This window comes from Monopterus albus, unplaced genomic scaffold, assembly GCF_001952655.1.
Source record: "Monopterus albus unplaced genomic scaffold, M_albus_1.0 scaffold82.1, whole genome shotgun sequence".
In the NCBI taxonomy this organism is placed as follows: domain Eukaryota; kingdom Metazoa; phylum Chordata; class Actinopteri; order Synbranchiformes; family Synbranchidae; genus Monopterus; species Monopterus albus.
In genome coordinates this window covers 791,432-817,970 of record NW_018127962.1, presented here as the reverse complement: position 1 = coordinate 817,970, position 26,539 = coordinate 791,432, and the positions used below count along the sequence as shown (strand labels likewise).

The 26,539-nt window shown below is 40.6% G+C and overlaps 1 protein-coding gene across 1 annotated transcript in view; it reads left to right on the top strand.

Annotated features, from left to right (window-relative positions):
• The first annotated feature begins 11,443 nt into the window (after positions 1-11,443).
• The window catches only part of tinagl1 (tubulointerstitial nephritis antigen-like 1), a 22,691-nt gene continuing 7,595 nt past the window's right edge, over positions 11,444-26,539 (top strand). The window contains exons 1-9 of the mRNA XM_020606886.1: positions 11,444-11,594; positions 15,117-15,427; positions 17,166-17,232; positions 21,781-21,873; positions 21,956-22,070; positions 23,691-23,817; positions 24,152-24,302; positions 24,430-24,616; positions 25,590-25,635. Coding sequence (XP_020462542.1) covers positions 15,124-15,427; positions 17,166-17,232; positions 21,781-21,873; positions 21,956-22,070; positions 23,691-23,817; positions 24,152-24,302; positions 24,430-24,616; positions 25,590-25,635 — 1,090 coding nt within the window. The 5' untranslated portion in view covers positions 11,444-11,594; positions 15,117-15,123. The remainder of the gene's footprint in view (positions 11,595-15,116; positions 15,428-17,165; positions 17,233-21,780; positions 21,874-21,955; positions 22,071-23,690; positions 23,818-24,151; positions 24,303-24,429; positions 24,617-25,589; positions 25,636-26,539) is intronic.

The window sequence follows — 26,539 nt, the reverse complement described above, 5'->3', positions numbered from 1 at the left end:
TGCACTTGAATTTCAGCACCTGAATGTCACAGTCTGAATTGTGAGTTGATTGAACTTTCTGGTTCTGAATAGTGCTTCTTGAAATAAACGCATTGAATATATTTTTTGAAAATTAGACATGTACATTTTTATATTTGAATTATTTTAATAATATTGGTGTGGTTTGAAATCAAAATGATGTATTTTTCTAACTTGAAAATCTCTACTTGTAATTTCACTGCGTAAAATACAGAGTGCATTCATTCAGAATATAGAATTCAAAGTATAATATTTCAAAACCTATTATTCAGATGCTGATATAGATTCAAATCTTTATGAGGCCGTTTTGCTTCCATACACCAGAGAGCGACCTTGTCCTGCATTTAGATCACAGATTACTGTTTATGTTCCAGACACTAGCTAGCTCCCTTTGATGGATATAGTTTTATATTTGATCATTTGCGGTCTTTCTTCACGTTTATCCACCTTTCCACCAAGGTGCCCCATGCGTCACCATCCCCATTGTGACCCCATTCAGCTCTTGGCCTCCTTGTTCATATTTTCATCTATATATAAGAGGAGTTGTAATTGAGTGAACACAGTTCATTTGTTGTCAGAGTGTCCTTTATGACAATTAATTGCTCTGCTAATGGAATCAAATTTTAGCCAAGAAAACGTATGCTTTACGTATGTTTTATGCTAATTCTCAGTATCTTCTCTCGCTTCTTTGGGCCCCTGTGTGAAACCCTGGGATGAAGCACAGGTGCTTTTCTGTAGTAAATTTGTTTTCAATCTGACAAGAACACCAGAGCAGCTGACACAAAAGGGCATGGTCTCTTTTACCATTGTTTGGACAAAACCTGGTCCTTGCATGTTCTTTTATGAAGAATGGTCAAAGACAAATCTGTCTTTTGAGATATTTATTACAATCAATATTTAATGCAAAATATTCTGGAAAAGCAATACAGAGCTCTGGCTTCCGTCTCTTTCTGAAGCCCTATCACAGAGAAGTCAGTGCAAGCTGCTGCAGGAAGGCAGAACCACGAGGTTCCTCTGCACAGAGAATTTATGATGAGAGTCATGCAAATAATCTGACGTCATCCTGGTTGTCCTTCATCCTCGTTCCTTGGTTGGTTTCTTGACCTCGATCTGATCTGACTCCTCATATGATGATCTTGTCACCAGGCAGTTTTCCATCTGTACAATTCTAAGAACACATCCTGACCTTTGAATGCCCTAAACTCAGACAGTTTCAGAGAAGGCTCTCACTTCCCGTCTACACCTGTCACTATGAGCGTTGCTAAGCCCTGGTTCCTGTTGTGGTTTCCTGTAGATTGCTTGCAGCCTTACACTGTCTAAGACAAATGAAATGGTTAACACAAAAGTAGATTATAAGGCATATGATACTAAAATAATCCTGTAAATATATTTGCTAATGCAGGTTACAATATTGATCCTAGAATTTCATATGTTGATAAATGTTGATAATCTAAAGTCAAGCCAATCAGACCTTACACCCATACACTATTCCTGTGCAGACAGTTTAGTCATCTCATTCTGCCTGCGCACACTTCCTGTTGTTCTGAGTCTCTGCAGTTAGACACCAGCCTTTCATGAGCACAGGACAAGTTTTTCCAAAGGTCAAATAGATTAAACAATTATTTAAACAGTTTTGCAAATACATAACATAGCACTATATCATGGTATCAAGAATTTCTCTCTACACCATCAACCTTAAATTTACAGCTTATTATCTTTGCTTTTCCTGTGACAGTGCATCTGAAGGATGTTGTTTTTCTTGTTGCAGCTTTGTTGCTTTTTCGTGTGCGCCTGCAAAGATTTTTTTTTAAACTAATGCTGTCCTTCTAACTCCTTACAGATCCCTACAAATATTTTGATGCATTCTTGCTCAAATACTCATTTTATTCCTTTCATTCCAAACATTCCAGTATGGTAGAGGATGTGGAATTGTTTTGATCCATATTCCAGTATAGGATGCCCAAACCCTGATATTCCTCATGAGAGGAGCCAGGAATATCTGGTATGTGGACACCCTGAAGTCGTGCTAATGCAATTGTTTTGTCTCTTTATTTTCATTGCTTCTGAAAATTTTAATTAAACCTCTAATGATTTTAGGTTGTCTAATCTCAGCTGCTGACATGAAGGATGAGATGCCTTGCAATAAAACTTAAACAATTTTAAATCTAAAGTGTTTATATAATTATATAAATACCCATTTAGAGCATTAATAATGTTGTTTCTTATAATTTGATTTGGTGAAAGTGGCAGGTTGAAAATGGTAAAATGATTTTGCCTGGCAAAACTATCATCATAAGTTGTATAATATAAGACTGAGTGATAATCATTGCGTAAGTCCTTTAGCCATAAATAATACTGATAATAATCGGAGAAGTAATTGGAACTGTATTTATATTGTCATAATGAAAATAGCCTGAGATAACTGAGTGTGTCTGGACAGTGACACACACATGAGCACATGTATGATGGGCCCAAGGTGGGGCCAAATCCAGCTGTTGTACAACTAAAACAATGACCCGAAGGAGAGAGAAAATTGTATCAAATTGATGTTTTGACACTTTCCAACCCAGGTATTTAAATAAAAGAGTTATTCCCATTGTCTGGTGATTTCTGTGTGGTAATTACACTTGATTGCTACTAGTTAAATCCATCAGTATCAAATCTGAAACCTGGCAGGAAGGCGAGGCAGGTGAGACGATGTCACAGCTGAGGAATGTTGGGAAGTGATTGCAGCCTGTGATTATATCTTTCTGTGACAGTTATAAAGCTTCAATAGCAGAAACTAAACATTTTCCAAATTCTGTGTAATGGTCTGTGAAATCATGACAACGGCATCATGGTGGCATCTCTCCCTCATGACCTACAGAGAGCATTACAGTAGTTTCTATCCAAACGTTCTTTATGAACTAGGTATAGAAGAATGAGCTGTGCATGGCCATAGCTACATTGTTTACAAAGTTTTAGGGATGTTTGGGACTTATTGCAAGCTCTTTTCAGTACTTTTAAACTCAGCGTAGTTGAGCTGTGCTAATTTTGGCCAATTAGGACAGACACATATAAATGAGTCAGTATTTTCACAGTGACATATATTTAGACAATTTTCCAAGCTTTTGTTTTGGTGTTAAAAGTTTTCTGAGGAGCACAGAGTTAAGTGGGACTGGATAATAACTTTTACTAAATCCTTTTAAGTATTTAAGTAAAATGAAGGCCTGTAGCAGCAGAGCTTGAAGATCATTTCCAGTCACATCATCACCTTCACCATGCTATTGCTCATTTTCTCCTTATCATCTTTCCTCATTTGATATCACTTTAAATACAGCAAAAAAAGAAAACACACTGGAGCCACTTTGCACCATTAATTTCCTAACATTATTAAAGCTGAAAAAAAAACAAAGTCATCTGAAAGTCTTTTCATTTACATCCACATACAGTTGATTAAAAAGGTAGGATCTGCTGCAGTAATGAAGATGTGTTTGACTGTACACAGAAATAATCTGGCACTGCTACTGGGAAAGAGGAACCAAGAATTGTGTTCAGACTTGAGAGCAATGGAAAAATCCTGCTGTGGCATTTAGATAATGAGTGAATCAGTATCTGAAATGTTTCCTAAATATGTCATGGGTCAGGCAGTGCGGATTATGAGCCCCAAAGGGGCTTCCATTATTCTCAGTCACTCTGCACCCAGCTCCTATGTTTGTATGTCTTATTGTAATGCTGTGGTTCATGCCCACATTAGATACAGTGACCAGATGTAAACATATTTAACCTCAGGTTGATCTTTGTTAATTCAGCAGTATTAGATGTATTTTTGTTGTATATCTTGTGTTTATATTTCACTTGTTGATTGCAACATGCACAGTATGTCAGATATCTAAATTATTTGACAGTAAACGCATCTATTTTTTGGCTTGTACGCTTTAAACCATGGGCATGAATTGTGCAAGTTCAATCAATTTCTTCCTTCTCAGATCATTTCATTCAAAGGCTTTAAAGTGTGAGGAAGAAGTAAAAGTATCCAAGATTTCACAAGAAAAATAAAAGAAAACAAATTTTTAAGAATTTGTACTATTTTTCTTTTATTTGTTCTTTCACCTCATGACCCACGGGCCTATTGCAGGACACCTTGACAGGTTTCCAACCACTGTGCGTTCATATATAAAGGAACATGAAGCAGATGAATAGCTGCTCTTGTAATGTATCAGCACATTCTCTTCTTTAAGTCTGAAGTTTTTATTTCTCTGCCTTGCTCAACATAAAACTTACTTCAGTCAGTTAAAATGGGAGCATGACAAACCAGAGCAACTTTGTTCTTGTTTTGTCTTCCTCCAGGCAAACACTCTTGTTTTCTTATCTCTTGTTTATTAGTTTCCATCTGTACTGTGTGTTAGTGTATCTAAGATATTCAGGGAATCCTAGCAGAGCCTTGCAGGGACACGCCAAAGAGGAGAAATATGGATGAAAGGGAAATGAGACAAAAGCACTAGAAATGGTGGTGGACTGGGAAGGGGCCACAGGTACAAGTCTCTTAAGATAAGACCATCACAATGGGGCTTTCCTTTAGTGTGTTTATGATAAGAACTGTGGGACTGTCTGCTCTGTCTCCACACCATACTGTGTCTCTTGAACCTAATGCAATCAGCAGCGTAATTCATATTGATGGACAACAGGTGCTGTCATCTGGTCTTACAGACAATAGGCTCTACAAGGGTCAGAAGTCAGGCATGGCTGCTGCATGTGTTTTAAACTAATAACTGTTTTAAGTTACACAAGCAATAAACTAATATTTTTTGCTCTGGGGAGATATACAAATTGATTTCTTCTTCAGTTAAAAAAATAAGTGTGTGGGTGATAATAAGTAACAATCCCATAATCTCTGAAATGTTGAGCCAACATGGACCCAGATACTTATCAAAACACAGATGCTGACCTGTCTAAGTTTAATTGTATTGCTTCTTATTCTGGGTTTAACATGTTGTGGACTGTATTTGCAGCTTGAAATGCATCTGGTGTGGTCTGTTGTTTGATAGTGTTTGTTGTGGTGATAAACTGTTAGAAAGAGATGTTTGTGTTATTCGAAAGATGTGATTCAGTTCAAATGAACTGAATTAATGCGCAGTATATTTGTGGAGGTGAGGCTTGACTTAGCAGTTTCCTCCTGTGCAGTGATAAATTGGTTGCTTTTGGGCCAACAGACAGATCAGGTCCAGAGGGCTGTGTCAGGGATAAATCGCCCCTATGCAGCTGCTGTGTTTGGTGACAAATGAGGACATACAGTAAATTGTCCATTATTGCTTAGTGATTTGTCATGTGTCCATATGTCAAAGGGTTACTGAGAAAAACACGGAAGCCCAAACCGTTCCAGATGACTCCACTGAGTTTCAATGTTTAAATGTATGGAAAATAATATGAGTCACTTTGGAAACAAGCTGAGTGAACATAATATGGCAGCAGCGATGGGTGACAAATTGCTCTAGTTTGTTAACATGAGCCTGTTAGTAGTTTCCAATGAAGAACATGTGACACAAGCACATTTTGCATTAAGTTCATGCCATATTAACAATACTCTCCTTTTATATCTCCTGGGCTGATGACTCTCTTGCCCTCTTGCCATTTCTGAGACAACCCAAACACTCTTCATGTTGCTTCTCGACTCTTCTGTTTGGATCGTTTCTGTCCTGGTCTCCGTGGTAACTGTCGACGCTGAATGTCCCACAGGCGTCCAGGAATGCAATCTCAAGTCTTTGCCAGCATGTTGCAGCCGCTGACTGAAACAATCTTGCTGCTTTGACACACTTCTAGAAGTTGATGCAGTCATGTCTGTTCTGCAGATGCTCATGTAACCCTTGATATTCGTGTCTTTGTATGCTTATTTTATACAATCACATATGCTTCATGTAGCCAGTGAAACCCTCACCTGTCTTGTTGTGCTTCAGTACAAACTACTGAGACCAAGGTATGGTAGGGATGGTAAACAGCTGAGCCAAACTGAGAGATAAGTGGGAGACAGAGAAGGATGGAGGAAACAGAGATCAAATTATCTAATGTCTAATACTGAACAGAATAACACTAAACAAGCCCTTTAACTCTCTTAATTTATAACCAAAAAAAAACCTAACTAAACAGCTCCAAACTTTCCTTCAGTCTCGGATCCCTGTGGAGGTCAGGGAATCACTTGTGTAACAGTTGTGAGAGTGAGACAGGATTAAACACAGGAGAGGCGAGGAGTGCTGCTGATGCTATCGCCCCCTGATCCTCACCTCTGGTTCTCTGAGCTCCACTCTGCTCCAAATACAATAACACTCTTCCGTAGTGCCAAACCTGCCTCCACTTTATTTGTGGAAAACATTCTTTTAAAGAAATCAAGTTGTAAATGCTTCATGCTGTAGTGAGTCATGCTGCTTATAAAGCATTTTTAAGTATAATAATCTATGCTTTTACAAAACGACTCAAACACCAACTTGAGGATGGCAACATAGATAAATTCCTTTGTATTATGAAGACAAATTTGGAGCTTTTTTATTTTTTTTTAATCTTTGTGGCACCATATATGCCTTTGCACAATGGTAGGCTCATGCAGCCCAGTCCAAACATCTGTCTTTACAAAATAACACTTCTCACAGGGTGAACTGGTGAACTAATGTAACTAGTGAGCTTATGGGTAAGATGTTAGCAAGCTGGAAACATGCTAGTAGTAGTGAGTGACAATTGCTTTATGAGGGTGTTTGTATTTCCTCTGTACTGTGCTATATAATACAGGGAGTAGTGAATGAGTAAAAGAGGGAGTAACTGATTTTGGTCACACTGTCAGTTAGCAGGCTTACTAGCTTGGTAGCTGATGACATAACACAGTTTAAACAAAAGACTTGTTTACCACGAGACTCCTGTTTTGCATTCATGTATTTTAGAGCAGTGTATACACCAACAAAGGAGGTTAAACAAAAGTGGATGTAGCAACACAACTAGCTGCAATAAGGTCCACCAGTTTGAACTCTGTTGTCCCTCACAAGTCAGCAATGACAAGATGGCTTGGTATTGGTCAACAGCACAAATTTAAGAGTCAGAGTTCACCAAAGCTGAACTTGACAGTGGAGAAATTATGTGTATTTATTTTGGCCCTGCATCAGATCTGCATGTCTTTATGATTTTATTGAAACCAATTGATTTTGTCTTGCAAATGTTCTGTTTAAATGCTGGTGTGACATGAGATCAATAGACCAATAGTGGATGTGTTACACACCATTACAGGAGATGAGCAATCCCTGGATGGACGGATAGATAAGTGCAGAGATGGGTGATGGGTATTGAGTGAGGGTGTTAAGACCACCACAACTGGGTCAGTCCCTGTGGGGATGGAGGGATGGATGGATGGAGAGATGGGGGGTGTGAAGCACCACCTGAGGCCTATTCTTGTCTATTTGTTTAGTGAAGAGATGACATCATTAATAGAAATGTGTGCCCACTGTGGACACACATGTCTTAAATAAGACCAGATCTGGTTCCCTTCGCTATCCTGTGTTACTGTGCACTTTCTCCCTTTGCAACTGAAAGAATCAGTGTTTACCACAAATGTCTTCAATTAATTTATGTTGCTCTTACATAAGAAGTGATGATTGCAACACAGACTTCATAGAAACACCTCTCTCACACCAGAGATGTGTATGTGCAGCTGAAAAATACAAAAGAAGCGAAGCAACAAGCCTCTGCATGTCACATACTGTAACTTTTACATGGCTTGTTGTGCCAACAAACTGAAGGCGGCATTTATTTAATGAGATGAAGAAACACCTCAAGGCACTGATTTTGTTTAGATATCGTGTAGTCTTTGGCACTGAAAAGGTCATGCAGTTCAATTTGAAGTAATAAAATTTCAGCACGAGCCTTTTAAAATGGATTTATAATGTGATGTGATAAAAAAGAAAATGTTTGATGAGAGAGTTTTTCATTGACTTAATATTTCTGTGTGACTGCTTCCATGTTTGGTTTCAGACTAATGACATGTTGGGTTTTTTAGTGTTTTGAGAAAAGCTTAGGCATGGTGCTGATTTTATAATGAAGTGAATGTGATAGTCAATAACTGAATCATCAAATAATAAAAAATAAAAATGAATTTTTTTTTTATTTTTTATTACTGTTTAGTCCTGGAAATACATCGAAATGGTGGTACAGTGTGTGACCTAACGCTAAGCACTGGTATAACAAGTGATTTTAGTTAGCACAAAAATGACTTAACTCAGTATCTGACAACATGATGAACATAATTCGCACATACGTGTTTTTGTTGAGATTCCACTGTAGTAAAAGCCCATAAAATTGCTGTCGGCATCTGTAGGCCCTGCAATGGATGAATCTTAAGCAGAACCTCTGCTTGATTTTGCTGATGTAAATGAAGATGAGAGAGATTTTTACTAATTCAGTTTTTCTACAACTAGATGATTCAGAATCTGTCAATTCTCAGTCAGTAGTAATCAATCTGCAAGTCAATGGTTTGGGTCAGGTCGACATGGTCAGGCGTGACAGTGGCAGAGATGATGGCCTGACTGACTTTTAGAGGATTTTTTTTTCATCATTGATGGAACCACTGATTGAAACAGGCCTTGTCCAGGCATATGATTAATTGATATAAGTTTTTAAAAAGCTGACAGTGTCATTTTGATAATGTACAGATACTGTATGTGTGTGTGCTGTGTATATCTCCAGAGTTTTCACTGAGTCGGTACCATTGTCCCCTTTGCCCTTTAGGTTTAGCCTTTAGTCAGCCATTTTCAAGAAGTGACCTTCACAGTTTGGTTTCACATCTGCTATTATAAGGATTTTCACATCCATGCAGTTTAAAAGGTCTTCCTGTCACCTTCCTTGTCCTTGCTCCATTCACTTTTTGTCTCGGAGATATGCAGAACAAAAGCAACCTTAGATCCCCAAACAGGACTGTGACCTGTTTTACTTGACATGAGAAGAAACCTGAGCCTGAAACCGACCTTAACAAGAGGCTTACAGAGAGAAAGGGGACTATTATACATGTATCTCATATTCCACTCCATGAAGCTGTTTTTGTGAGGGTTGTTTTCTGAGAAGCATGGAACCTCTAAACAAAAGTACATCTATCAAAAACGATCTGTCAGTGCAGCTCCAGAAGCAGAAAAGAGAGAACAAATGGTACGATGAAATGTTGATATTCCCCCAAACGTCTGTACTTTTCATCAGTACTAGCGTGGGTGTTTTCCATACTCCTGATGCTAACTGTCTGAAAACATCTAGAAATGTCCTTGTTTACTATTAGTCACACCGTCCTGCATGTTCCTGGAACAGGAAGTACTCCAGAGAGATTCAGAGGGATATGTGTCCAGTCCTCTGTGGGGTCAGAGGAGCAGACCTCCACCCTGACACAGCGCAGCTGGGATTCTTGACCTCACTGTGTAACATCATGGGAGTACTTTGATGCAATGATTAAGAGAAAGAGAGGGATTGTTCTGTAGGAAAAACATGTGTGTGTTTCTGGCCCACACCATTCGCCTGTCAGGTCCATCCTTGAAATTTTCTCATTAAACACACTAAAAGTCTATTGATATAAATGAGCATGCCTATTTGTGTGTGTGCATGTGTGTGTGGATGTGCTGCTGTTCCCTGGAGTGCACTCGCTGAGCCATCTGTGTATGTATAGGCTCTATTGTTACCGTGTGTGTCCTCAGCCTACACATTTCAGTCTGTTTTCGGGGTCAATGGCCTCACAAACAGAAGCGCTGCTGATCTGATATCTGTTTCCTTTTTTCTGCTGCTGCTAAGAATTAAGGGTCACAGTTAAACATCTGGAAGGCTTGTTCAAGCCTGAGTCACTGCAGGCCTACAATGTACATATCACATGCACAGGTCTTACAACACACCGCCTACAGTCCTTGTGAAACATACTTCAGCCATTCACCATGATTCACTGTAATCGTCTTCATTGATAAATTGAAGATGAATCACACACGTCTGGTGACTTTATTCTGATTCAGAGGGATTATCTGAGGGTCCTAACTCAACACATGCACACACTTACTCCTACAGATGGCTACAAAAAAGCTCTTGTCCACTTACCGTCAACAAGGCATCACAGCTGCACCCTCATGCTATATATGACTCATTAGCTGCCAGTAACTGTGCATTCTTTTACTTTTAGTATAACTCAATAAAGGTTCACTAGAAAGCAGTAGAAGGTATAATAATGACTGAGAAGGCGGTGATGGTAAACATAGATTAGAGCATCTTTTCTGAAGGTATGAGGTTGTGTAAGAGGTGTTAAAGCCATAATTATAGTGGTGCATGAAAAGCCCACCTTACCCAGAACTGTCTTGTATTTGCTCATATTACTGACAAAAACATGTCATTTCAGTTAGACACACTGTGTGAAATGTGCAGATGACTGACTCAGGCTGGACAAAAGACTGTGGTGTGTTCATGTCTAGGGATGCCCCAACCAGACAGCTTAACACTATCAGTTTCTCAGAAAGTTATTGCATAAGAATATTCTGTAAAAGCTGTATTGTCTCGCATCCAGGTGTACCCCACTTTCTTTTCTTATTTTAGGTTTGATGACAAGTTGTAATTTAATATTTCAGCATACTAACATGTGGGTACTTTCGAGTCTCTTTGTGTTCTCTTTTGCCGTGATATCCCTGCCCTTCTTTCACATCTACCCTGTCTAATACCCTGCTGGGTAACACCTATTGATCCAGACATTAGCTTATTGATTAATTCAGGGGTGACATGGGGGGGCTTTTGGTAAATATCTGTTCATCATTCTTGTCCAAAAAATATCAGAAAATTGAGACATTTATGATTTGAATGAACTCAGTTTACTTAGGCTAGAAGGGAGGAGATGTTACAAAACAGCAGCTAATTATGTGAACAGACTCAGGATGACTGTGATTTGTGCATAAAAATAAATGTCCGGAATATTCTGTACTTTCAGAGGATTGGGCCTCACTTAAATGCCAAAATTTCACCCCAAGAGGCTGGGTTGTAAATTTCTAGAAGCTGGAAGGTCTTCCACAAGCTGTTTCTTAGTTCCTGGCTGCCTGAGGTGAAGTTATGCAATTAGCGACCACTAGATGGCAGGCGCACTCACCACTGTGTCTGCCACAAACAGATTTCTTGCACCCTGTTGAGAAAAGACACAGACAGTGCAGAAGAAAATGCTGCTGTCGCTGAAAATGACAGCATAAGCACAAGTGGAAGCAGCAGAACGATTATAGATGTGACTGAGTGCAAACCATTTCACTTTCAGATTAGACGTCCTAGTCTGATAAGGAGAGTTAAGGCATGAAGAGATAGTCAACCTGTGGGAGTCACATGAAAAGAAGTGTGAGTGTGACAGAGGGAGTATGCCAGGGCAGAGAGTGAGGGGGGTTCGGGGGAGTGGTTAGCCCTCACTGACTGCCTGTATATAGAGAAGACAGAGTGTGACAGAGCAGATCCTGAGTGTGAGAAAGAGAGAAAGAGGAGACTGAATTTGTCTCTACCTGTGACTGCCTTCCTGAGCAACACATCAACAAAGTTTCTAGTGGATTATACAACCCAGACTTTGCTCTCAGCTCAAGGTAAATAAACTTTTTGCTTTCTTCACTTTTCAACAGCAGCTTGTTTTCTAGATTCAAGGCAGGTGCAGGCTGAACGTCACCACTTGGTTTACACTGTTCTTGTTCATTCTGAACTCAGTTTTTAAGCTCTCTGACTTCACTTGTCTCTTTTTCTCTCTTTCAATTTCTCTGAGACAGAACTTGTAGAATTTAAATCAGTCATGTCTTATTAACTGCTGCAACATGTTTACCTTCTGGGTGTGGGAATATAGGACACAATATGCCAGATGTTATTAAGAATATGAGAGGGAGACTGAATATTTTTCTTCAAGGGGTTTTTGAGTCCAGTGAGTGTGTGGCTGCTTCTTTTTGTATGGTTCACAGACTGAGTAGTCCCTTCACTCACCTGTTGTGGTGCAGGTCTCATTATAAACTTGTATGCTATAATAAATGTTGTCCACTGCCTTGATCTGGTGGGTGTTTTAAAAATAGACCTGGATAGATAATAGTCAAGGACTGTGTGACACAGAGGGAAACTGAGCTGAAAGGACCTTTTATACAGATAGACTGAGCCCAGATACTTCAATTATCTGATGGGTGGTGCAGTGGTTTCTTCAGCTGTGTGAAAGGAAGGAAAGGAGTGGGGTCAGAGAATGTGTGTCAGCAGGGGAATTAAAGGTGTGCTTCACCCAAATCAGAAATATAATATACTGTTTCACTTATCCATGCAGATAATTTAGGTTTTTTATTGGTCTAGTTTTTCAGATATTATTCTCTAATGTTTATGCCTCTACAGTACAGTCATGAGGCGAGGAAGCTTTAATTTTTGGAGGTCAGAGAATTGAAAATTGCATTTAAAAGTTTTAACATGCCTTTAAAATATCATAGAGACAATTTTGTCAATAGAAAGAAATCTCACAGTGTTTAGTGAATGTGGTGCTGCTGAAAAAAAAAACATATCTCAAAACCTGGGCAAATAAAACCAGAAGTACCTGTGTGGCTGGGCACTTGTAGAGATACTATATGACACAAAGTATGTTTTTGTAGTTTTGATGAACTGACCCTTTAATATAATCAATATATTTAATTATTTTTTGAGATAATCAGCGATTCCTCACAGTGGTGATCAGTTTGAGTGTAGGTGGTGAACAGGGTGATGAAGGTCCAGCTGACTGCAGTCATCATACAGGTGCTGTGAGATGAGCCCGGGTCTGTGCCCCTCTTGTATCAGCTTGCATTCAGGTCACAGAGATAAAACTTAACTGACCAGTGATGACAGAAAAATCCAGGAGATTGTTTAAAAGCACGATTTCTATGATTCTGTTTCCTGTCCAGGTAGTCGGCAGGCCACCATCTTTGTTTTGATTTGGAAACAGAGTTGCAACTTGGAAAGCAAGAGATCTTTTTTATCATTTAATGAACTAGATACTTTATTATCCATATGGTTAGAAGAGTCTGGGGATTCTAGAGATACCTTGAGAACAACTAAGTGTTTTTAAATGACATTATGGGTTTGTCAAATATCACTGGTTAATACAGCTTTTGAGAAACCCATAGTTATCTCTGTGGCCCCAGTGTATGCTGACACACAGTACTTTATAGGTGTGTGTGTCTGTGTGTGAGTTGCCCATGCTAAGAATTCATCTGTCCTGGGGCAGCAGTGTGGGATCAGTAGCTTGGTTATAGCTGTCTGGAGCACTAAAGGGCCATATGGTAGCTTCAGTGACACTATGTAAAACCCTATTTCATAAAACTGAGCGGAGACATCAACTTAAAGCTACAGTATCAATTTATCAACATCAGATGCAGGGTTTTATTTACTTAAATGTTTTAATATGCTTGAAATATTGAGTTTTACAGGGTCGCTCAATAAATTCACTAAGTAAAATAATTAAATGTCTTGCTGCAGCTGTATGTACTGGGCCAAACACCAGTATTTTCTTGTATGGAAGATACAGTAGTTGGAGAATACACTGACAGTTTGACCTGAAGACCTCAGCAGCTTGTTGAGCAGATTGGTGGGTGTTTTATTGCACTGCTGGTCAGGGTGTGTCACTGTAAAACACTTGGGTAAAGGAGGGGACCTGCCCATCCCATGCTGCCATTTGCTTGTGTGTGCATTTCAAATAAGTGTGCAGTCATGCTGAAAACAACACAGCAAAGATCTTTTTGGAGTCCCTGCTTCATGTGCAGAGTCTATTGTGCTCTGAGACCCGATTGGATAATTAATGATACTATTGGCAGTATGTAAGCAGAGCCCAACCCCTTGTCTTTGTCTGGCCCTAAATACACTGACCCCTTCAGTATCCTGAGACATGAAAACATACACAAACAATATGGATAATTGTTTGACTGTAATCAGGTCAAGATAGAGAGATTGATTGGTCTTTCTTACATACGCAAGCTAAGCTGTTAAATGTGCATATGCACACACTGGGGAATAGACGGTCTAATAGTTAAAACCAAGAGAGGGCTTGTGTTTTTTTTTTTTTTTGTTTTGCTTTGATTTTTCATGTATCAAATTGTTCTGATTTCCCTTGACCGTTCCCACTTCTCTTGTTCACTCTGAAATGCTTATTATGATGACACTTGATCCCAGAGTCACCTGCTGGAGCACAGATGTTATTATTTTAGTTTCTGGGACTTTGTTAAAACATGCATTTACAGTATATAAGTAGTTTCCTCTGTCTGTCCTGCTTCAGTGCCCCCAACATAGCACTTAGATAAGCTTTATTGTCTGTAAAGTCCATTAATAGTGGGAGAAGACTGTATCTGATCCCCCAGACACTGTCTTCACATGTGATAGATTGGCTCTGGCAGCAGGACTTTCCTCTATTTCCGTTATTGTCATAACATCCTAATCTCAGATGATAATGTCCCCTCCCCCAGACTGCACTGAAACATATTTAACTACAAAGTGATTTTAATGCAGCTGTCACTGCAATGCTTCAGCATGCTATTGTAAATAAAAATAAATACAGTAAAAGAAAGGCTACAGTAAATATCAACATATACAAAGACAAAAAAGTTGCTCTTTCACACTGAGACCTGAAATGGCTCCATCATACACTATGCAACATATTTAAAGATCTCAGTTTTTATGTAATTGCGTACTTGTTTTCTCCTTCTTTTCTTTCTGTTTTTAGCAGCTGTTTGTCTTGGCAGCTTGTAAAGAAAGATTGAAAAACAAAGTGAGCAGATGATCTCCAAGAAGCACATGGGTTTCTGTTTGGACCATCTACTGTACACCCTGTTCTGCTTAAACTTATCTCTTGTGTGTGTGCTAGCAAAGCAAATGTATATGCATCAGTGTGCATGTGCATCACACAGCGGGAGGTGGATCGTGTGCTGGCAGCAGTCATGCTCCAGTTATGCTGCTCACACACTGCAACCTCTTCGCCTCTCTTCCTCTCCTGTGAAGTGTGCCCAGCTTTGGACAAATGTGTTTTCCCCATTGCCTCACATTACTATTCTTTTATAATAAGCATGACTTGAATAGCGTTGCCTTTATCTAAACTATTTCCTGTCTCTTTCCTTTCACAGTCTTATCATGAAGTTCGTCCTGTTGACTGTGGTGGCGCTGCTCCTGGTGGTGGGAGAGGGCGCTGCAGACAGACTCCTGTCTAAAAGGACCAAGAGGGAGCTTGCCAGTCCACTCCATGTTGGTGGCATCAGGGACCCATTTGGTTCATACTGCCAGAGGAGAGGAGGCTGCTGCCCTGGCAGGGATGACCTGTGCACAGAGCCCTACCTGGACACCATCTGCTACTGTGACATTTTCTGCAACCGTAGTGTCGCTGACTGCTGCCCTGACTTCTGGGATACCTGTTTAGGTATTCCGCCACCTATCATTCGTAAGTGCACAAGTGTAAATGTGCTTCAGTGAATATCGGTGGGATTGTGCGTGTGAGTTAGTTAAAAGCTGTAGAGAAGGCCACTGACAAGACATGTAACACAATGCAAGTAGTAGTAAACAACTTTCTTTCCCTGCATTTTTTTCCTTGGGAGTAGTAATTTTTTACTTCTACTTCCACTGGAACAAGTGGAAGTAGAATCCTGGTTGGCTCTCTAAAGTTGGGCTTTCCCTAACTCTGGGCTGTCGCATTGTTGGGCTCCTTTTGTGTCCATCTCGCACAGCCGGGGTGTACTGAGAGGCAACACCCGGTTTCTACTGACACCAAACAGGCAGCTGTCGCTGATCCAGGTCTCCATATGTGTAAAACTGAAGTACAGCTACATACATGATCTCCTTCAAACTCACAAGAATGCGTAAGTAAGGCATTGTATGAAAATTATTGGAACGAGAAGGGGATGAGTCTCCTATTTGTTTTGACCTCATGTGAAGTGGCAACTCGCTCCTTAGCCTAGGAGCTATATATGCAAAGCTCCAACTGCCTCTGATTTTTAATCATATGTTTGGTACAGTCAGAAGCAATTGAGCAGCAACTAAAAAAAAATCAAGACAAATTTTCATACAATTCCTAAGTACTATAAATAAGTTACTCTATTGCTTGTTTTCCCCACTTATGTAACTGTTGAGATGGCCACATCTGGACTCCCTACACAGTTGCAGTACCATTCTCAGGGCCAGCGACAGCAGAGGCCTACCTGAGATGAGAGTAGGGAACAGTAAGCTTCTTATTAACCCAGACAGACAGAGGGAGAGAGAGAGGGTGGATGAAGGGATGAATGAAGGTCAGGAGAAGGAATGTGGGCTATGCAGAGGGAGGGGGAGACACACAACAGGCACAGGAGGGAGGCTGAATGGTTGCTGCAGGTATGTGTTTCCCGGGCGACAAGGTAGGGGGATTACGAGGTGGGACACACACACCATTGCATGTTAAGAGAATGCACACACAGATTTGACCACAGACTCACAAGACCTGGTGGAAATCATACACTGTCAGTTCAGTTTCTCTGTATAAAATCTGTCTGTAAACGTGTAACTTCTCACACAGTGCAGCTCTGCACTTAATGAATTGTGACAGCTGTTGAAGAGAAAATGGGTACTTGAGGTCCTCAGTCATAAACTACTCCCCTGTCTCACACCAGAGACCAAGAAAGCTACTTAAACAATCATTTTTCTGTCAGCTCAGGCTCTAAATTTCACATGCAGTTCACACTGACAGGACCTTCCACTGTAAATCAAAGTGATAAAGATAAACCTCATTATGAGCCTGTCACCAGGTCATAGTTTTTTACAGTCTGTGAGCAAAAGAGTTCAAACCTCAACTGTAATGGGTCAAATTCATTCAAAAGAATATCAATAGTGTGTCAATGCTAAATTGTTTTTGTGGTTTGTGAAAATGCAGAGTGGACTTTACCTCACCATTGCAGCTCACAAATGCTAAGACATTTTTTGGTGCTTAATTATTACAAGCTCACCAGACGTGGTGAAGTGGAGCAGAAGCTGGTTAAAGCATGACCAGCGCCTGCAAAGTCAGGAAAGAAGCTCACGCCACATTCCTACACTGGATTATGGACTTTAGAGCCTCTTAAGACCTCACATATTCCTACGCCCTCAGGTAGAATCTTTGTTGTTTGTCCACATCAGAGCCGTTTTTATTAAGTTTCCCATTTGTCTTCTCTCAGGCACCTGCCAAAGAAATGGAAACGTATTCTTAACAGGGCAAACATACAAAGAGAACTGCAATTTATGGTATGTAAACCCCTCATTCTTCCTCTGTTTCTTTTTTAACCTCTGCAAAACCTGGACTTTCCCTCAAATATCATCTTATGTCACCAAAATGTTGCCTTTTGACTGTTTCTTTAACATGTGCACTGTATCTACTTGTTTTTACATTACATGCTTATTCTGAGTTAAATATTCAAGCCTGAGATGTATTTATGGATGCACCATTACAACAAAAAGCTGTAGATGTGTCTTGCATCACAGTTTCTAAACTTCCTGTTTATGTACACTACTTGGTATTCTTGAAGCCTCTGGGATCTGTACTGGAATTTAAAATGGAGTTGTGGTGGGTTGCAAAATACGTGTCACACAACACGTGCTTCTAATACCAAAACTAACAGTGGCTTTATGGAGTAATATTCAGTTTTTATACCCAGTGCAAATCTCACACTGATCACATGATCTGCATACAGTATACATACACTGCCCCACTTCCTGCACTGTATGTCAGAACTGTTTCTCCATTTGATGTCATGGCAGAATAAGCACAGGTGTGACTAGTAAACTTAATTACTGCTGAATTGCATTTAACTGCTTCAGTTTCAGGGTCCTGATATTGTGCATGCTGGCTCACTGTCACAGTTGACTGGGATGCTTGAACAGAACAGAACCCGTTTTTATGTAATGTTAAGCACATCTGGTTTTCCTATGATGAGTCAACACGTCTGCTGTGAAAAAGACCTCAAGGAAATGAGATAGAAAAGGGACATATGCACATGAATCCAGGGGTTTTAGGCCTAACGGTGTTTTTGTTGACCTTAGGAATGTCCATAACCTCTATAGTGAAACCTTGAACTCATTTGCTCTTGTCATTGTTAATAGTTGTGTTTGTGTCTACAGACTGCTATGGAACACTCTATCTAAATGTTGATTCACTAAACATCTGCCAGGACAGTCTTGTTTTAAAATTTACTATCCCATGCCTTGAACAGCCTTTGCTGATAAAGTCATTTATCATTTAAGTAACAAACAGCTCAGCAGTTTGTCTCTACAACAGGAGGAACAGTAGCTGCAAAACAGAGAATATATTTAAACAGTTGCCTTGTGACACAAAGCTCAGGTTGTTGTTTTGAGATCTCCTTGACTCTGTTGCATTGCTCGACGACCCTGGAATGGAGCAGAGTTTTTAAAAACAGCATTTTTAATTTTAGCCTTCAGTGGCAGCCAAGTGTCTTATCTCAGTGGCCTTCCAGACCCTGAAGGCAACAGAGTCCAAGTGGCTGTTGTCATTTTTCTGAATTATACAGAAGAACAGTCAGGGTGACACTAAGCAGTTCTTGAGTCATTTGAGGGAGGAGGTTAAATGAGTGCAGGAAGAAGAGAAATTGAATTCCTCACCTGTTCTCTACTGTTGTTTCTCACTCCTCTTTAACTTGATGATCTGTAAAGTCCTTGTCTGCATGTGTACGTGTGTGAACATGAGCTCTTGAATGCAAATGTTGATTTAACATTCATTTGTACATCTGTATTATATTTACTTTTCATGCAGCAAGAACACACTGGGGCTGTTTGTCAGGACACGTCTATGTTAAACCAAGATGACCTCACTGATCTCCACATTATCTGCTTTTAGCCTTGCAGCTGTTTGACTCCAGTAGCTGCTGTGTCGACCTGAGAGTCCCAAAGCGTGACTTTTACTGAGGCAGCTCAATTAGAGCTGACCTAAAGGGTCCGATGGGCATGTAGATAGGTGAGGATGTAGGCTGATAATGGCAGGCCTAACATGTCTTCTTGAGAAAAGACTTGTGGAGGTGGAGCAAACATGAAGTACTTGGTAAAAATAGCCTCTGGGGTTCCAGGTCATCAGAAAACATACACTGACACATGCTTGTTAAGGCACAAATTCCACCACAACTTGACACAGGGATGCACACAAACTCCCTTTTCCTACTCCTACTCTCTTCACTTTTTAAATTCCCAAATGTGCATCCTCCCAGCTCTGTCAGAATCAGGGCTGAAGGCCAGGGCAGAGGATGGGGCTTCCGTTTTGAGTCGAGGAACAGCTCTTCCTCTTTTCCCTCCATAGTCTCTCATTAGCAGTGGCCGAGCCCCCACAAACTCTTATCTGCTCTTCCTACATCTCTTCATTGACTGTAACAAAAAAGGAACCCTTGTTCATTTAGTGAAATACTACAGCTACACTCCATAAAAGTATGCACTTTGACATCAGTGTCAATCAGTATGAACTTTATCTATCGCTACAGTAGCGTGAAATAACTCCTGTGCACGTTGTGTCAGCCCTAGACAGCACAACCTGACTGAGCATGAATGATTAAAGCAGCGTTTACTGTCATGTGATAAGTGTGGCAGCCTTTTGTTGTGTTAATTAAATCTCCAGCTGAGGCCTTTTCCTCCCTGAGTGGTCGTCATCCTGATAATTCCTTATCTGCTCCAAATGATCTGAAACACGGTGCCTGCTGCTCATACCAGCATTCTCATTCAGCCCAAAGAAGCAACTATACCCACTTTGAGTTGGCGGCACCTCTGCTCTGTCCACTTGTGCTGTACAGACTGGACAACAGCTAATGAACCTTTTACAATGCTGAATAAGTGTAATGTGAAATATGGCCTCCCATCATCCTCACAGACCTTATATTTTATTTTCAGTCACACTCTGTTTGCCCTGTCTCCATATGTCTGTCATCATGCCTGTACTTGTGTGTGTGTGTGTGTGTGTCAAGTAGCATCACTGCGTGAATTCATTTTTGTTTTAGACCCATTGGCACAGAGCTGCATGCCTGTGTTCCTGAAGGGAGGGAGAAGTGAACGGTCTTTGTGTTTTTTCTCTAATCAGAGGCCATCAGCCAGTCCTCTGTGGGACGCAGGACAGACAGAGGTCACAGGTCAAATGTTTGCCTGTGTGTGTGCAGATGTGCTGGAAAATTGTATTGCACTTGTGTCTCAGGAATCCAGCAGGGAGGAGTGCAGTTTGAGAAGTGACACTCTGTAGGCCTCAGTGTAACTAGAGGGGAATGTGGCTACTTCACCATTGTGTGTGTGTGTGTGTGTGTGTGTGTGTGTGTGTGTGTGTATGAATACACTGACTCTCCTGGGCAGCTTCCACCTCCGAGTAAATGTGATGTCTAATGTACAGTAGACTTTATGGATGGCACCCCTTATTTTTTTTATCTCTCACTGGCGCACAGTGCTTATAATTCTACAAGTGATGACCTTGTAGATGCCAAACACAGGCACTTTATTATTAGTAACTTTACTTAACCAGGGCATTTTTTCTAAAATAGACATGAGAACATAAACATTTACTGTTACACAACAGTAGAGCAGGCTTTTTACACGAACCTTGTCAGTAAGTTCAAGTAACTTCGAGGCTCAGGGAACAGTAATGAGTGTGAACTTTGTCCTTACTGAAAGCGTAAGGTGTAAAAAGGGACGGAGCAAAATGACATTCCAGAAAGTCTTTGTAATCAAATACAAACATTGGTAATCCACCAATAGTTGTATAGTTTAGAGTAGACATGTTTAAACATGTGTAATGGCAGTTTGTTTGTTTTTTTTGTGTGTGGCATCATTATTGTCTTAGACTTGCATAATGTGAAGTTTATACTGAACAGACATTTGAAAATACAGGAAGTGGAATCTGTAAAGAGAAGTGGATTCTGATAAAACTGTACATTTTGTGCAGCAAAGTTTTTAAACATTTGCTCTAAAGTATCAGTAGTAGACGAGCTAATGGCATGTAGGCACGTGCATTGGTTTCTTATCAGCCACAGTCTTTGTGAGTCAGCCTTCAGTCTGCTGTAGTTACAGTACAGTACAGTTTTGTACTTCTACTGAAGGAAGGTTTTTCTTTACAGATAGTTTCTTTGTCACAGAGGTTACTAGTTTATTTTCTATTAAAAGATAACCTAAAACATATGATCTTACAGATTATAGTAGTACATACAAACATATGTAATAATGTAACATTCCAAAAGAGGTCGGTTAGAATAATGAGTCCTGCTACCTTTTATACTTGTGATGCTTTTACCTTTAAAAGGAAATGATTGATTTATAATCATATTGTTGCATTGGTATGTTTACCAACACAAGTAAATCTTAATACTCTTCCCACCACTTGTCTGACTACACACCTTCACAGTCAAATTCTCTGTTTTTGAGCGTCCCATAGCACATCTGAACGTCATCATTAACATCCCGTTCTCTTATCTCCTCTGTCATCACCTTGACTTCTTCATTTCCCCTGCTTTCTTCAGACTAAATATGGATCTGCGTGCTGAAGCCTTAAAAGGCCGAGTGTACCCTTCAACCTTTCCTTCTTTTTCTCACTCCCCCATTTATTTACTTTGTAGTCTTTTTTCAGCTACTGACGTTCTTCTCTGAATTAATCTCTTATTTGGGAATTCCACTGAGCCTCTGCATATTTGTCTGTGTCTGAGATGGTATCTCTATTTTTGCTGTTGACTTCACTGGCTTTAGCATAAATATAGAGACTGAATCTATTTTCCTTCACTTACAGCTGGGAATACCTTTTAATGCTCTCATCTTTTTGTGTAGTACGTGTGGGGCCTTAGGACGATGGGAGTGTGAGCAGAATGCCTGTCTGATGGAGCCTGACATAATCCATGCAGTCAACAGAGGACACTTTGGGTAATTATCTAACACACACACACTTGATGGTATTTGATTAGAGACAATCTAATTATCGCCAACATATTTTCTGTGTTTTCAGGTGGAGGGCAGCTAATTATAGTCAATTCTATGGCATGTCTCTGGATGAGGGCATCCGGTACCGCCTTGGCACACAGCCACCCTCCAGGACTGTTATGAACATGAACGAGATCCAGGTACAGGCCTCATCATCTTAGAAAGGGAATTGTTTTGGGAGTTTATTCTAAATGTTTCCCCATGATTTTGGCTGATGAATGCGGTGTCATTAGAAACTCTGGGATTTCTGTTTTCACCAGAAGGTACGATACAGTTTAGTATGTTTGAAAAGACTGCTTTTATGCACAATTGAATCTTCAGTGTTGGACCCACCAGTGGGTCAGCGATACTGCAGAGGTAAGAAAACATTTTAAAGTTAAATTTTTATTATTATTTAATTTTTTGGCAATATTTGTTAGAATATGTAGAATCTGGTTTGCTGCTGTATCGACAAGCATAGAGCAAGCCAAATGATGATGGCATCTCCGTCTGGAACCCCAGACAAATTACAAAAGACAGAACCAGAACATCAGGCAGAGGAGATGGTGGCTGCCTGGAGAGTAATGAGCAACCTCTCCTTTAGTCTGCACCTGCCCACCTCCACCCTACTTCCATCCATCCTTCCTCCCCCCACTTTGCCTCTCAGCATTCCATGACTTCTGCATAAAATACCCCTCACAACTGCCCCTCTTTCTTCCGCTCTCAGCATGTCCCTACCTGTGCCAGGAACCAGAACAGAGCCTCGTAGCCCATTTGTAAATCTCCCTCCCACTTTCCTGTCTGCCTGTGAATTCCGGTGTTGGAGAATTGTAAATCTATGAATGAACTTATTACACACGCAAACGCACACATATTCTTTTATCACACCTTTAGGTCAGGTGGTTCAGATGTCTGTTTGTTTGGATTTGACCTTCCATAAATACAAGTCTCTTACTAGCAGCACATTCCTTAGTTACGCATCAGGTGGCTGAACATGCTGTGGGTCAGACACCATTAACCAAAGGAATGCAGGCCAAGCAGCCAGGCTGTGTGAGGGAGAAGGGGGGTCAGCTGTGTTAGCAGATGTAACTGGGAGCTCATGAGAGCTAATAGATCGAGAATGTTTGGCATCTGAGAAGTACCTGCTTGTGAAAATGAATGAACAGGAGAATACCTGCACTCTTATTACAGGCTTATCATCCTAATTAGGATTTATCATCAGTGATATTCTGAATAGAGATGGATGCCTCCCTGAGGGCTGTGAATTCAGTGTGGCCAGTGATCAGTGATATAACCAAACAGCCTCATGGTTGCATGGAGAGGATTTTGCAGCCTCAGAGATTGACCCTAGACCAAATGGGTCTAATTACTTAAGCCCATTCTACCAGAACATTATTAATTAGCACACTTATGTAATCTCCCTGTGAGTCAAACTTGTCATACAAAACGGTCCACGAGTGCTTTGATCGCAGCGGTGAGTTTTTGTTCTGTTGTGGTTAAACAGTCACTCTGCACTGCCTCACAACACATTCAGACAAGTCCCACTGCTGCAGCTTCATGTTAGCAGGTCTAACTGCCATTTCCCCGTTTCACTTTAAATCCACGTTTGAGATGCTCCATTAGTTATGATAATGATTGTTTTCACTTATTAATGTTAATATTAATGTTTTCTCAGTAAGGGCAGCCTCATTTTTCACAAGGCTGGAATAGCAACTAAGCGCTGAGAAACCGAACTTGATGTGAATTTTCTTAGCTTTTTCCTCTCTCTGTCCTCCTCCCAGATGAACATGGATCCTCAGAGTGATCGTCTGCCTCCCTACTTCAACTCAGCAGAGAAGTGGCCAGGGAAGATTCATGAACCACTGGACCAGGGAAACTGTGCTGCTTCCTGGGCTTTCTCAACTGCAGGTAGCTCCTACAGAGAATGTATTACATAAGGAAAAAGTATGGAAATGTCTTTAAAATAGGGAGTGTCATTATGAGGTGAAAGAAAGAAGGAAAATAGAGTCAGATCAAGTTTTTTTTTGCAAGATGCTAGCAGGTAAAGTGACACTGGTTCAAAAAGACAAACAAGACCCAAGGCATTGCTTATCCCATAGTTCGTTTTCCTGAAGAGTTAAAGTAAAAAACTATTCAGGGAATAAAATCTTAAAATATCTTTTTCAATATTTTTGAGAAGGTTTTAGTGTGAAGCTCTTGTCTATTGTAAGTGCTAATACTGTCTTTCCACTATATTTCATAGCTGTGGCGTCGGACAGAATCTCCATCCAGTCAATGGGTCACATGACTCCTCAGCTGTCCCCCCAAAATCTTATTTCCTGTGACACACGCAACCAGGGAGGCTGTGCGGGGGGACGCATTGATGGAGCTTGGTGGTATCTCCGGCGCAGAGGGTAAAAGCTGCCATTTCAGAAAAACTAGAAGCCAAAACAGCATCAACTTGTTCAAGTAAAATCTGATTACAACTTCATGGCAACTTTCTAAACATCTGGTCCATTTTTAAATATCTCCCTGTCACAGAGTTGTGACAGAAGACTGCTACCCCTACCAACCCCCCCAGCAAACACCAGCAGAGGTGGGTCGCTGTATGATGCAGAGCCGCTCGGTCGGCCGGGGAAAGAGACAGGCCACACAGCGCTGCCCCAACGCACACAACTACCACAACGACATCTACCAGTCCACACCACCCTACAGACTCTCATCCAATGTAAGTGCTGTAACACGTGCAAAGACAGATGCATGCTTGTATCAGCATCTACTTAGACACACTCCTTTATCAATTTAGCATCAAGCAGAATAGCATGGTATTTTAATCTCCAGCTGGGTTGTCCCTTCGTACGGTCCACAATATGTCAAACACCTTGAGGAAATTTCTTCAGATTTGGCACAAGTGTCCACTTGGACTCAGTGATGAACTGATTGGATTTTTGGTGGTCAAAGGTCAAGATCAATGACCTCAGTTCTGTTCCATACCTGTGAATGTGACTGAAGTGATAATTCTAGTTCTTCTTGTCATTTATTAATGATCAGCCACATTAATTGAGGAAAACGGAGTCAGTCAGGTGATATGAAAACACAGTGTCCAAGACCTCTGACAGATTGCTTTGAGAAAACAAAGAATCAACTGTGCTGTATTATGAAAGCACATGTTTATATGGTGTTTTCCTAGTAAAAGATTAAGCTCTGATAGCTATGTGGTTGATATTAAAGGCACATTTATCACTTTCTGGGAGAAAAGTGTCAAGTTAATTTCACAGTTTAAAAGCTGGATGACTAAATGTTGAAATGCCTTATTTTAGTCCACTTAAAGCACCATTTAGCTTCCTTATTAGCACAAAGTATCACATAACATTCATCGTAACTGTATCTAGAAGCTGCCTCTGCACGTGGCTGCCAGTATCTCCTCTGATTCAGAGGAGCTGAGCTGTGGCCAAGCCCGCATCCATCAGGGCTAAACGACGGTTAATGCCTCCAAAATCATTACAGCCTGTTGTTTCTGTCTCCTGATGGCCTGTGAAGTCAATAAGCCAAGCATTAAGGCCAGCGGACGCTGCCAGACTCAATCTTGTTATCTGACTTTTAACATCCAGGTGGACTGTGTTCATCCACTGCGTTTCACTGATGTATAATGATGTTTATTATTTTGTCAGTTTTATCTGTAAATCTATCTTCCCTCTTAGGAAAAGGAGATTATGAAGGAGATTATGGAGAATGGCCCTGTGCAAGGTAAGATGATGCCTGTTTGTGTTCTTGATGAATATACTTGTAACTGATATGTGAATGTCAACATTTGCTCCCATGTGAGTGTTACTATTTAAAATCTGAACAACACCACACACCTGAGAGACACACACATCCAAAACTGTCGCCCTTTAGGCCTCGTATTGGATATCAGATGATGTCATGCTTGACTTTGTCATTCTAATAGCTTTGTCCTGGGTTTCAACTCTGACCCCAGTCACTTGGTCTGAAATGATGGGACTTTATGTCAGTATGGTCAAGTAATCTTCCTTTAAAAGCCTGCCTCATTGTCTGGTGCCCATCTGGACAATTGTCAAGTACACTTGAATAGAGGAGTCACATGTAGGCATGCACGCGCGCGTGTGTGTGTGTACACTGTGATTCTCTATGAGCTTGTGCCAGCTTTTTGTTTTATTGTTGAGAAGTCCAGGAGGATGTATTGACTTTGAGCAAGTTTCCTTTTTGCCTGTGATTTTCTCACAAAGACATAGAGGTGTGTGAGTGTGTGTGAGTGTGTGCTCATGCATCGTCATGGTGAGTTATTCTCAGTAACGTTAGATCTCCAAGGTAGATCTCCAAAAAACAGTGTTTTAGCTGTGCGTCTAGAGAGCTGTTCCCATAGGTGATGAAAAGTCACACAGATTTCAGAGTTGGCACAAACACCTCTACACAGTTTTGTGTAGAGGTGTTTGTGCCAACTCTGAAATCTGTGTGACTTTTCATCACCTATGGGAACAGCTCTCTAGACGCACAGCTAAAACACTGTTTTTTGGAGATATACCTTGGAGATCCAACGTTACTGAGAATAACTCACCATGACGATGCATGAGCACACACTCACACACACTCACACACCTCTATGTCTTTGTGAGAAAATCACAGGCAAAAA